Source organism: Periplaneta americana, chromosome 5 (assembly GCF_040183065.1).
Source record: "Periplaneta americana isolate PAMFEO1 chromosome 5, P.americana_PAMFEO1_priV1, whole genome shotgun sequence".
NCBI classification, from domain to species: domain Eukaryota; kingdom Metazoa; phylum Arthropoda; class Insecta; order Blattodea; family Blattidae; genus Periplaneta; species Periplaneta americana.
In genome coordinates, this window is record NC_091121.1 from 11251307 (window position 1) to 11265110 (window position 13804).

General features: G+C 33.4%; 1 protein-coding gene across 2 annotated transcripts in view; it reads right to left on the bottom strand.

Annotated features, from left to right (window-relative positions):
* Window positions 1-1840: 1840 nt before the first annotated feature.
* Window positions 1841-13804, bottom strand: part of Sec5 (secretory 5) — a 49285-nt gene continuing 37321 nt past the window's right edge. For both annotated transcript variants that reach the window (XM_069825350.1, XM_069825351.1), the window contains 4 exons: window positions 11830-12150; window positions 8909-9093; window positions 6135-6194; window positions 1841-3933 (listed from right to left, as the gene is read on the bottom strand). In XM_069825350.1, coding sequence (XP_069681451.1) covers window positions 3828-3933; window positions 6135-6194; window positions 8909-9093; window positions 11830-12150 — 672 coding nt within the window. In that variant the 3' untranslated portion in view covers window positions 1841-3827. The remainder of the gene's footprint in view (window positions 3934-6134; window positions 6195-8908; window positions 9094-11829; window positions 12151-13804) is intronic.

The following is a 13804-nucleotide window of genomic DNA, read 5'->3' on the forward strand; positions in this document are numbered from 1 at the left end:
TCAACATTTTCGGAAGCTACGTCCCCTTAATACCGAAGAATTCACTGTCCCAACAAAACTTCCACACAATACATACCACAACATAATAAAACAACCACAAGTCCACATGACATAAAAAAGACAAAATCTAACACATTTTATACAACACATCAAATTAAAAGAGTACACAAGAAATAGGACCCATAACAAAATTCAAAATCACAATCATAATCGCAAATTGTATTCATATTTTAAATCAACTTCGGAACATGCAACTTCCAATATAAGTTTACCTATCCAGTAAAATCAAGTAGCTACTATTAAATCAAAGCAGTATTCTCTTGAACAGAAAACTTACACTTGAACGGAAAAGAAAGGGGCACTTGTAATTTCATCTCTTACAAGTTCATTGATGCATTCAGAAATACAATCAATTATTTCAATTTGAATCGTTTTAGATTTCCCAGAAAGAACAGGCCTAATTTTTTTCATAGTGATTTCTAATTTTCATAGGGCCGATGAAATGAGAGCCAATAATTCTTTGAAATTCCCCCTGTTCTGTGACGAAATACTCTCATCATGACCGCGAAAAGCCAACTCCTGCTTGCTTAGAAACAATACCGTATCGATTGCGGTGTGCATTACCAGTCTATTTAAACGTACATTTTCATTAAATTGACTTACGTATAACCTATAACTTTCCTTTAGTGCATCCGCAATGGTGTTCATGTTCTTCTGCAGTGTCTTTAATTGCAAAATACATTTAATGTGTTCAGCTGAATCTGCATGGCTGTAAAGACCGCGATTGACATTTCTGAAATCGCAAAATCCAGTTGAATTCCAAGCGGGTTTCTTGTTCCCCAGAAGAAGACAAGGCCAACAATATACTGTAACTTCTCGTTATAGTGACTCTCACATGACCAGTTGCAATCAGCATACCACGAATCTTAAAACTGAATATTGTATGACCGACCACCACTTTTCACTTTTTTCATAGTTATATTAATGTGACTTGTTGTTCTGCGGTATTTTAAAATATCTTGCTATCTTCTGCACAGCAACGAGAGAACGGTGTCTCCAAAAGATTACACACTAAATCGTTTAACGGATTCATGTTTTCATCGCATTAATACAAGTAGTAACACCTTCACACTTCGCTGCACTTGTCACAACAAAGAAATAAGAATACGTAAAGCGAAATCGTTGGTCAGCGCGGGTCAAATGTACAACGTAGTTTCAAATGTTATGCCAACTTTCTTTATTACAGGATACTCAAATTATTTCAAAATCCATACAAAACATAATATTCAAAAGGTGCTAACGTTAAAAAATACCAAAATATATACGTTATATACTAAATGTAAACAATATTTAACTTCTTTACAGAATATTTTATGTTTTCTTATTTAGTTGCAAAATATTACAGTTTGCCACCCTGATCCAATGTTTGGACGAGAGAGAGATTCTGTCTTTCAAGAATAGAGAAAGGAGATGAATGCCTGCTCCACAGACCCTCATAATAGTCTCGCAAAAGGGACCGGTAATTCATAGTAAGCAGCTCGTTGTCATGGCAACCGGGTGTGTTTACTGAAGGCGAAAAGGAAAGCCTCATTCGGACCTTCAGCTGGTCTACTAGCCAGTAGCCACATGGCCTGGCTGGTGAGGGGTTCGTGTGAAGTACTGCAGTGAACGTTAACTGAGCGGATTAAGCCGAACAAGATATTAAAAAATAGAGCAAAATATGGTTTAGTGAAGAATTCATTTTATTTTAATTTCTTGATAAAATGTATTTTATTAAAGCACGAAAAAAGGGGTGAAGGTGGCCTTCATGTACTTCACTTGAATAACCGCCACTGGGCTCAGTATCCAATGAGCCAGACGAATATGCATGTGAGCGAAAGCTACAGGCTAGTAAGGGGCGAGGCGACGCGAAGAGCAATCCACAACGGGTAGATGAGGCTCGAAGTCGAAGTGAAGACAGTTCATCTAGGGTGCCTAACACCCAAAATATATTAGGAGGGTGGACAAGACTCTATAGCTTAGGGAGGCAACTTGTCTAGGGAAAGAAAAATCCCAAAATCAAACCCAACTCAGACCGGCCTAGCAAGCCACCTGAGATGTAATTTTAGAGCTCCGAGAAACACACAGATGATAGCCGGACAGAATATAATATAATACAATATAATATTTTTTTGTTTATTCATTCATATGACAAATCGAATTTACAAAAACTAATGACACTTATTCATATATGTAGTCATTATGTTCTGTACAATGCAGATTACGAACGTTTTCGCCCATCGGGCATCATCAGGCTGTGTGTATAATATCTCATATCTAGTCTCTGTAGTAAAATACAATGACAATTTGATGAAATGAACTTTTTAAAAAATTAACTTATGATATGTCTAAAATAGTGTACAGACTTAATATGCGTAAAATTAAAAACTGTAACTACATTACATGATACATAAAATTATGAAAATGTGAACATGTTAGTAATGTTCCTCATTTAAACTTCATAATACCGATGTATGTGTCGATCTTGCTTTCAAAGGTTCGACTTGGACGGTGAATTGCATGTTTTAAACGTGTATATTGCACAAGCTGTTTTGTAATTTTTCATTGCGAATATTCTGTGAAGTGGTATTTATGACGACATGAGATGACCTTGTTGCACTGAATTCACCGACTAATGTGAACCTGGGCAACCTGGATGAAAGACGAAACACTAGTTCTAGAACCACAGATGCAACAGACAATGGGTTTTATTTTATATAATCATTCTTACATATTTCTCATTTTGTTTCATATTTTGTCAATTTAAGAATGTAAACAAGATAGGTTGTCAGTGAACAGAACAATCTTTTTCAGAGAAGACAAAACCATTTTTCTTTATCAAATCATCTACTACTGGCGATATCTATGATTAAGTGATTGCATACATTAACTAAGGTTTACCTCTCCTTCAGTTTCAACATAGTTATGACTTCTGTGGGCTACTGGGCTTTACACATACAACCTGTTTCGAGGACATCACATTTTCTCCATCACCACAGCCCTTCGTTTTATACACATACCAGAAACATCCATCATTTTGAACAGCTATTGTTTTGCTTTCATGTGACGGATCATACTGTTACTCGGTATGGTGTAATTAGAGACATCTCGTGGTTCCCAAATGAAATTTTAAATATTAATGGGTCTCCAAATTTGAAAGAAAAAAAAAAAAGAAGAGGCATAGTTTCCTTACCAACCCACGTAATATCGACGATGCACGATTTGTTGGGTGAGAAAGGTGGGTCTTTGAACATAACTGGCATAGGACCACAACATTTTTCTTATAGTTCTTTTGATTCATGTAATTGTTTGGAATATCACAGTTATATCCTCCCGAAAACAATGGTGTGCATTTTAGAGTTTGAATTTAATGACAAAGGATTTCACAATTCTTCTACAAAGTAATACATTTCTAACGAATTTTGGACATAAATATATTATGATAAATAAATATAGAAACAGCCAAGAAACGCATCTTTGAAGTACTAAATATTAAACCCAACATTCCTTGTATATCTCAACTACATACTGTACAAGCATTCTGTCATAATAATATTCTAATCTATAAATGCTACATTACTAGTACTAGTACCTTTAACAATAATCATTAGTTAAATAAATTAATTCAAGTTTTTAGAGGATTCTCCTTTGTACGGAAGAATTCCTTGTTTTATGCACTGAAACAAGAAGCCAAATCTCTGTCAAACTCACACAGGTGTCTCCCAGTACACTGTGGACAGCGAGAGTTGCTGGCTTCCTCTTCTAGACTCTTTGTCCTCTTGCTAACATCACATACCTGGTCCTCCCGCAGTCTGCTGGCTCTTAGGATCTCCGAAACACATGAGCTGAAGTCTCATCCTGACACGGAACTTGCTCAAAATATCCTCCACCACCCTGAAAAAAAAAAAGATGAACTAAGTATCTGCGCAACTTCAACCAATGAAATTAGATCTATATCTTTTCAGCCTCAATTCTGGAAAAGATAATTTTAATTTCGGTAAAACTAACCTCAATTTTGGAAATGGTTAATTCACAATAAAACAAAAATAAATTTAATTTCGGTAAAGACAACCTCAATTTCGGAAATGGTTAATTCATATTATTAAAAAAATTAGAATAATTTGGGTAAAGCTAACCTCAATTTCGGAAATAGTTCATTCATATTAAAAAAATTAATTTCGGTAAAGCTAATCTCAATTTCGGAAATGGTTAATTCATGTTATTAAAAAATGATAATTTGGGTAAAGCTAACCTCAATTTCGGCAATGGTTAATTCGTATTATTTAAATAATAATAATAATAATAATAATAATAATAATAATAATAATAATAATAATAATAATAATAATTTGGGTAAAGCTAACCTCAATTTCGGAAATGGTTGATCCATATTATAAATAAATAAATTGGACAGATGATTTAAGCCTTGAGACGGAACAGGCCAATAGGCCTAATCCCTGTAGCTGAAGAAGAAGAATAAATAAATAAATAAATAAATAAATTTAATTTCCGTAAAGCTAACCTCATTTTCGAAAATGGTTAATTCATATTAAAATAAATAAATAAATAACTTAAATACACAAATAAATAAAAAATAAATAAATTTAATTTCCGTAAAGCTAACCTCTATTTCTGAAATGGTTGATTCATATAAAAAAAAAACAAATTTAATTTCGGTAAAGCTAATCACAGCTTCGGAAATGGTTAATTCATTAAAAAAATAACAATAATTTCGGAAAGCTAACCTCAATTTCGGAAATTATTAATTCATATTAAAAAAAATAAATAAACTTAATTTCGGCAAAACTAACCTCAGTTTCGGAAATGGTTAATTCATATTAAAAAAAAAATACTTTTGGTAAAGCTAACTTCAATTTCGGAAATGGTTAATTCATATTTACAAAAAAGAAACTTAATTTCGGTAAAGCTAACCCCTTAACAGGAGGCCAATGCCCTTCAGAGACATAGAAAAGCTCATCTTTATTTTTAACCTCAATTTCGGAAATGTTTAATTTGTACTTAAAAAATGAAAATCATTTAATTTCGGTAAAGCTGACCTCAATTCCGGAAAGGGTTAATTCATATAAAAAAAAAATAAATTTAACTTCAGAAATGCTAACCTCAATTTCTGAAAATGTAAATTCAATATCGGAAAGGATACTAAACTCAGAACAGAATGAAATCAATTTAGGATTTGAAGGTTTTTCTCATTTTTTCAGCTATATAGTAACACTAAATATATATGTAAAATTGTATTATAAACATATTAAAATCAAATTAATTCTCCACATTGTTTCAAGAGGAAAGACATTTAATATTGGTAGCTACACAACAATTCAATAGCTGTTATATTGAAACAATCAAAATGAAGATATTAGATACGGCCAGAAAAGTTATAGACAATAATGAAAAATTTAGGGATATTAATGTCTCTTGTAGAAAGGATAAAAATAACATATGAAGAATATGTGAGTTGTGTTTGGAGACATGTGGTCACTTCAGAATGGTTCTGTACAAATAAAGGACTCCAAAAAGATACCGGTAGTGTATTATCACCAATACTTTTCAATATTGTGATGAAGTATGTATGAAAGTGTTGAAGACTAGGAGATCTGGTTATTAAGACTCTTCCTATGCAGATATCACTCTGATTCGAGGAAGATATGTCCGAGAAATAGAAAATAGATTAACAAGTTGAAATGAAAACACTGAAGAGTTGGTTTAAAAATTAATTTTGAAAAAAATGTTTTTGTGACGAAGTATTGAGAAAAAAATATAGATAAAAACGAAAGACACATATATTCAAGAAATGGAACAGGGATGCAGAACTGCGGAAGAGAGGGGTGGAAGCATGGGGAAAGAGTATGTTCCCTGTCAACAATCCCCCAGCCTTGAATTACGTATCTGAGACGTCCACAAGCACACTGAATACATATGTCCTCTCCTCCCACCATATCCAATGACGTGTGGAGTGAAAGGAAGGGCTGAGTCATGTGTTTCGGGCTTGTGACGTGTGCCACAATTGTAGCACAGTTTTGCATCTCCGGTTTAGATGTTATTATACAATAGTTAAAAATAACAATTCTTCTGCTTACTTCTTGTCAGCTGTACTTGTAAGTGGTGGAATTGCTTCCAATGCCTCTTCAAAGAAACTCCTGCAAACAAGACAATGATATTTACTAAAGCATTATAACTTTGTCCTAAAAAATATTTCACTTCTTACCTAAAGAATTTGTACAATAAATTAAACTCAGCATACATTTACTACAACATTATTAATATAATATATCGTCCCCTGCAAGCCAAAGTATCGTAAAGGTACGGTCACACATCGCTACTTTTGCAGCACAACTTTTGTACTGCAGCTGCAAAGGTTGCGTGTCGTGTTCACACGTAAGCTGCGCAACCCGAATGCTGCAAAAGTTGCAACTGGAGGTTGCGAGTCTGTTCACACACAAGGCGCTACTTTTGCAGCCGTAGTCATGCTGCAGGTTTCCATCTCCGTGTTGACTTCTCAATATACATTTTGTAGTTATGTTCGCATTATTAAGAAACTCATGCGAAAGCTTCCTTATCTATTATTTGCTTTTCTGTCGTATCTAGTATTCAGAAATTGACATTATTTTTACTATAAAGCTTTTAAAAACGCCTATATACTTAAATGATAACCAACAGTATATTCACGTAATCAATGTTGGCAACCCTCCTGTTTGGAACTACGCTATGGAAAATTTAAAAAATGAATTATATCGTCAGCATTTATGCTCAGACTGTGTTGTGTATTTAATAACTGTTACAAATAATTTATTTTCATCACATCTAACATTAAAATACATCCAAACAATAAAAGTATCATTGGCACATTTGGGTGGCAACACTGGCTGCAACCACAGCAAAAGTTTCAACAAAACCGATATCAAAAATGCTGCAGCGGCAACCCTGAGAACCCTGTACACACGTCGCTACTTTTAAGCTGCGCGCAGTATGGAAAAGTAGCAGGCAGCAGGTTTGGCAGCCGCTACTTTTCGGGTTGCACCGTTGTTCACACGTCGCAGTACAAGAGTTGCGCAGTTTTTTGTACTGCAGCGCTGCAAAAGTAGAGACGTGTGACCGTACCTTAAGTGACACTTTTACCGAAAATGAGTTATGGTGCTTAGAATAAATTGCCCAGCACTTTGCATCAACTGTAAAAGTTCCGTGAGCCCAACAATTTTTCCCCCTCTGATGGGTTGGTTTAAACTTTGACTATCGTATTCACCACCATGTTGGATAACTATCGTAATTGCCTCTCCTGTAAAGTTAGCAAAATGTTCTGCCTTGCAGGGAACGATATGTGCAACTCAGATCTAGGAACGCTTATTTTACTCAATCATGTTTGGATAATCTATCATATACTGTACCTTTTTTTCTGAAGGAAAAAAAAAAGACCAAAAAATAAAACCCTACGTGAATGGTTTACATTTAATGTAGACTTTTTTTTCATGAATTATAATAATACTAGTGGCTTGTGCAGCAAAAGCTGCAAACTAAGTTCATTAGATGTTCAAATAAACATTTTTCAGATTTATTTTCAATGAAGAATACCAGACATTCTGAAAGTAATTTGCTTCCATAATAATGAAACATACTCCCTCTGAATGGTTTTTATGCCAAGTACTTTTTCTTGAACCTATACACCTTCAGTTTTTTAGTTTGAAAGCGAAAACGCAAGTAACAATGTCAGGACGATCGATCGGTTTTTCACGTGGGAGTAAAGCAATAGCTATTTCAGGTCATTGTGGATTGTAGGTGAAAGTTAAAAAAAATATATATCAGGTTTGCTTTGCTTTCGAACAATAGACATAGCATCTTGATATAGCTGCTGCATGTGTTGTAAACTATCTTGAAATGTAGAAAGTAAAATCACTTTATCCTGCTAAGAGATCTTGCTGAAATGATTGAGAGACTACAAAATCTTTGTAGGCCTCTTATTTTATCAGTAAGTAATACCTTTTGGTCTTTCCTAAGGAACTGTAATTTTTGCGCTCTCTCGAGCCAATACTGAAGAGAATCACGCATATAAATATCTACACCACACGGCCATTAAATATATGAAAAAGACCCAACCCCATTTTATTAATAACTATAAAAATATTTGATTTTTAATAACAATATTATTATCTTACGTAAGTTTTATAGTTTTCAGTAACATATACTATATATACTATATAGCCGCCACTCAGTAAATTATATAAATCAATATCTAATTTAAGATATTCTCTACATGTAGTTACATAACCCTAAAAGTTTCACTTTCATATCATCAATATAGCATTAATATGTATAATTAATGAAAAATAGTTCCAGCATGGCATTAACTATAATAATATTTCATTTCTAATGATAATAATGTCATCAAACCACCTCAAGTTTTGTAGTTTTTAATATCCACTACACAGCTGTACTCAGAAAATTACACACCACAGAATTAGACCTGTAAATTATTTTTAGCCAGTCTTGAATTTTTAATTATCAATTTAATTTGAACTCTAAATATGTCAGCATTCTTGCAGATCATGGCCTTCATGTAATATTGTTTACTGTAGTGTGTGTTTTGTTTTATTCTGAAATGCAATTACTGACAACAGATGGATTTTAGAAAATAGGAAAATTATGTTGAAAAATTGACATTTCACTGAAAACTACTATTTTTCTGAAAAACTTTGGGTTCAAAGCTTCAAAATGAGGGGTCATTTATTATAATACGTTCAGCCGTTTTCCCGTAATTTCCATTACCAGTTCAAATTATATATATATAGATTTATTATTATCTTCATTTACGCTATTTTGGAGAAAGAGTAAATGCTAGGAAATAGAAAGTAGAACTTACTGTGCTGATGGAGTGGTGAACAATCTAACTGTCTCCTCCACAGCCCGGATATCAGCTCTAGCTTGCTGGTTACCTTCCACACTGAAGCGAGTCACGCATGACATCAAACGAGACAATTCTTCTGCTACTGTCTCCACTATTTGCGTCAGTACACGTGACACGAGATTTGGGGAGACACGATGTACCTGTTTTCAAGCAACAAGGTTAATTTAAGACTTTCTGATTAAAAATAGGATGTTTCAAAATTCAGCAAGCAGTTTTCTAAAATTTTAATGGACATTATTACCATATTTACTTCAATACAAGACTCTTTCTAATCAACTTTCATTACACAAGGAGTGAGGAGGGTCTCCATTCACAATGAAAACAAAAGTGTTAATTTAAGAATGTAACATTACTGTAAAATTAAGAAGTCATACCACAGTCTAGTATATACAATCACGAAGCTCAATATGTAATAAATATCCATTGATAGATAGTTGCTAACCACTATGATCACTACTATTGCCTCATTACAGACAATGCGAAATAGTATCTGCACAGTCTATTGTTCCTAGCAACCTCATAACTCAAGCTTCATGACTGTATATACTAGACTGTGGTCATACTATCATTCATAATGAGAACATAAATGTGATAAAAATAAGAAGCATGCTTTTACTCATTTTTTCAGTTTTCCTTAAGGCCCATTCACAATGAAAATTAAACATAACTGTAACATAAACACAGAAGTTTGCGCCCAGGCTACCAAATGGGATCATTCACAATGATTCACATAAGCATTGACATAAACATTACCGTAAGACGTTAACATGAAAGTTTGCAACCTCCAAACTTTCATGCTTATGCTTACGTGATTTGCAAACAGAACACAATCGTGGAGCGCTGAAGTATACGACAGAATATGAGGAAATGGCGTCGTTGTTATGTTTCCATGGTTACCAAGTATCTTTGCTGTTATGTTTATGTTCCCATCGTGAATGATGGTATGACTTCTTGATTTTACTGTAACATTAAGTTAACACTTACGTTATGTTTAATTTTCATTGTGAATGAGCCTTTACATAACAAAAATTGCAACCCTTTGAAGCTAGTTTCATTATTGCGAAATAATGCTATGAATGGATATTATCACGATAAATTGCATTTGCAAAAGAGGTTTTAGCTAATTAGTACTATTTCTTCAAATAATTAATACAGTAAAATCCCTCCCATCCGGCACCCAAATAACCAGCAATACCAAAATAACGGCACTATTGGCTAGGCCAAAAAAAAAAAAAGTCATTCACATGAAAGGGAAGAGTCGGACGAAGATGTGAGTGGTTTTCGTGGATCGCACATGCTGCATATTGTTTACTCTTTACATTGTTCATGCGTGAAAACATAGACAGAAAACCTCGTTATGTCCCTGGAGTAGATCAGGTAGCATTGGTAAGCTGTCACTTGGGCCTTGCAAACAATGCGCAGAGATGATATCTTTAAATTTATCACTTGAACTCGCCTATTTCGAAGGGGTGTTGGACGAGTCTAAATAGGAAAGTGTGAAATTCTCTGTTCCCACATCGCATAAAGTTTCATTCTACTGATAGACAGTATATATAAACAAGAAGACATTAGAAATATGTTAAAGAGGTTCAAATCATCGAGCGCTACTTCATCTTCATAGTTGCGATCAGTGTTGCCAATTCAGTGGTTTTCCCGTTAAATCTAGCTTTTTTGGATAACCATCTCGCGGGCAAAATTATATTATCCCGCTTAGCGGGAATACTAGTGGTTTTTAATCTTTAAAGTTACTGAAATGAAATTCATATTAGCATTATAAGCGGCTTTCATAATTACGTTTAATTCGTTCAGTGCGTGTTCTGTGATATAATGGATGTGTTAATGTAGTGATAATTCCATATTATATATGCTGCCATTAAAACCCGAAATACGTCAAAACCAGTTTCAGCTAGTAAAAACTAGTTTAAGCAAATAAAGATAGAAAGTGAGTTTTCGTATAATCTATAATCAGTGTCAGGTTAGCTTTGGTTTGTTTAGGTTTTTGTTTGGTAAAAGCCTAAAAAGACCTATAAAAACCAAACCTAACTTGTCATTGATTCTAGATCTTACGAAAATTCGCTTTCTATCTATCTATATTTTAAAATTACTTTTTACTAGTTGAAACTGGTTTTGTCGGATTTTAGGTTTTAACGGCAACATATATAGTGCAATAAGAATTTAAATAGGTTTTGTCTGTGATAAAAGTGTTCAAAATTGCTTTATAGCGCCACATTGGCAATGATAAAAGTGTGCAATATTCGTTACACTGGCGGGTGAATGCTCTACCTTGACCATTATTATTATTATTATTATTATTATTATTATTATTATTATTATTGAATAATAAGTATACATTAAAATCTAGAGATATTTGCTAGAAAATCGCGGGTTTTCGAAAGTCATCTAGGGGGATTATACGAACAACTGTTGGCAACACTGGTTGCGATGTTGGTTACACTGCTCTTCATGTCACATGGTCGATATTTAAAATTGTCATTAGGTTATGAAAAGGTTTAATATTTTTACGCTATTATGTATTACAATAATTATGAACTGATGAATGTACATTACCGTATTCAGTACTAAAAATAAACATTGTACGTATTTCAAAACTTTATTTTTAAATATCTATATGAAAATTACTAAATTTCAACATGGAAAAAATTTTTTGTGCAGTACAGTATGTCTGTACATAACCTATAAACGTATTTTCCAATTATCCTGCACTGGCTTTGTCCCACAGTTGCCGGATACAAGGAATTATACTGTACTATAATTTCACACCTCTAGATATATGTGCTGTATCCTTATGTTTCAGTAAATACAGTACATTGACTTTCGGAAATAAAATTAAAATTTCAGCAATACATTGTATTTACCTCTGCATGTACACCAATCATGTTAGTAATGATTTCTTTGGCATAAGGTCTAATATCTGTAGGTTTCCGTGGTGTGTCCCAATCAAATCGTCCCAAATACATCGAGGGCTCTATTGTTCCCACCAAGGGATCACTTTTCTGCTCTAGGTAGACCTCAAGAATCCGTCTATCCAGAGTATTCAATGCATTGGTAGCAGTTGCTATGGGCAGTATGGGTGATGGGTAACCATGGCGAGTAAACAGCTCAGAGAGACGAGGTAGCACAACTTTGGCAGTGTACTGACAATTGCTTAGTGTGGTCAGCAATCTCTGTTCCCACGCCTGAAAAGGACATATATAGCTAATGTTAATACAGTACTAATTTATGTCATACACGGTGTCTGTAAATAATAATAATAATAATAATAATAATAATAATAATAATAATAATAATAATAATAATAATAATAATAATAACAATAATAAAAATAACAATAATAATAACAATAAAATAATAATAATAATAATAATAATAATAATAATAATAATAATAATAATAATAATAATATCGCTTTCTTCACATCATCTATTTGGACTTCGTCAGGTACATTATAAATTATCAATCATGGATTTCTTAATTTTGCAGCAGTTGCTTCCAGCTCGTTTCCACATTTATTATTGATGTTGTTGCAAATCAATATATTATAGAAATCAAGATAGATGGCCAGTGTCACATGAGAAACTATTGTTAAAACACTATAAAGAATTCAGAAACTTTGTTCAATCAATAGATTTCACATCACTGTAAATATTATAAATAGTGAAAATACTACTCTACTTAAAATTAGTATTAGTATTCAGTAGTAGTAGTAGTAGTAGTAGTAGTAGTAGTAGTAGTAGTAGTAGTAGTAGTAGTAGTTAGATATGTTAAAATAATTATAAGTAATTCACGACCTTTATTAATTCAATAGACTTCACGGCAGTGTATTATATTGTAAATAGTGAAGATACTACTCCAGTTAAAATACTGGGTGTTCAGGTCAAAGTGTGTCATGGCTCGCTGTATGTCTCATGTGGCTAGCCGATGAGCCTAGAGAATTCAATCTTCCTTCACTTCCACAGAGGTGTATTATCTATGAGGCAGAGAAGTTGCCTAGCATGTACGGCGTTCATTCTGAAGAGTATGTACCGATACGTACGGTAACGCCGGTAGTGGCAGGAATGTGAACTGTTTGGAAATACGTACTGTCGAGATATGGGGAGAGGGCTAAGACGATTACTTACGTATTTGTTGACATTAACTTCGACGGTCAACATGGACACGGAGCATTTGATTTGTATTGTGGAATGTTGCCGTACGCAACCGATGATAACAAATACCCTGCGTACGACTTGCCGGCGCAAAACACAGTTCGAAAGAGGTTATGGTAGCACACAGACCGTACAGACCGCCATCTGTTGCTACGACGTTCAAGTTATACCGTACACGTTCTCAAGTTCAGATTGAAGAACGCCTTGAATAATAGGCAACTTCTCTGACATATAAGCTGAAACTCGCTTCAAATCGGTGACTCAACAACAGTGACGTCATGACACACTTTGAAATGAACACCCAGTAGTATTAGTATTAATAATTTTAAATAATTCATAAACTCTATTCAGTCAGCTGACTTTACATCCTTGTAAATATTGTACATAGTTTACTATTAGTTTTGTTTTAAGTTCAGACAGAATGTAAAAACAGTGTAAGCTTAGCAACAAATGTGTGTAGTATTGCATTACTGCAATGGAGCATACTGAATAAAAAGAGGGATATGATATGAAAAAAAAATAAAATAAAATAATAAATAATAATAATAAAATAATAAAAATAAAATAATAATAAATAAATAATAAAATAATAATAATAATAATAATAATAATAATAATAATAATAATAATAATAATAATAATAATAAAGAGTTATCTTTAAATCAGTAAGTATCTACATCAGATT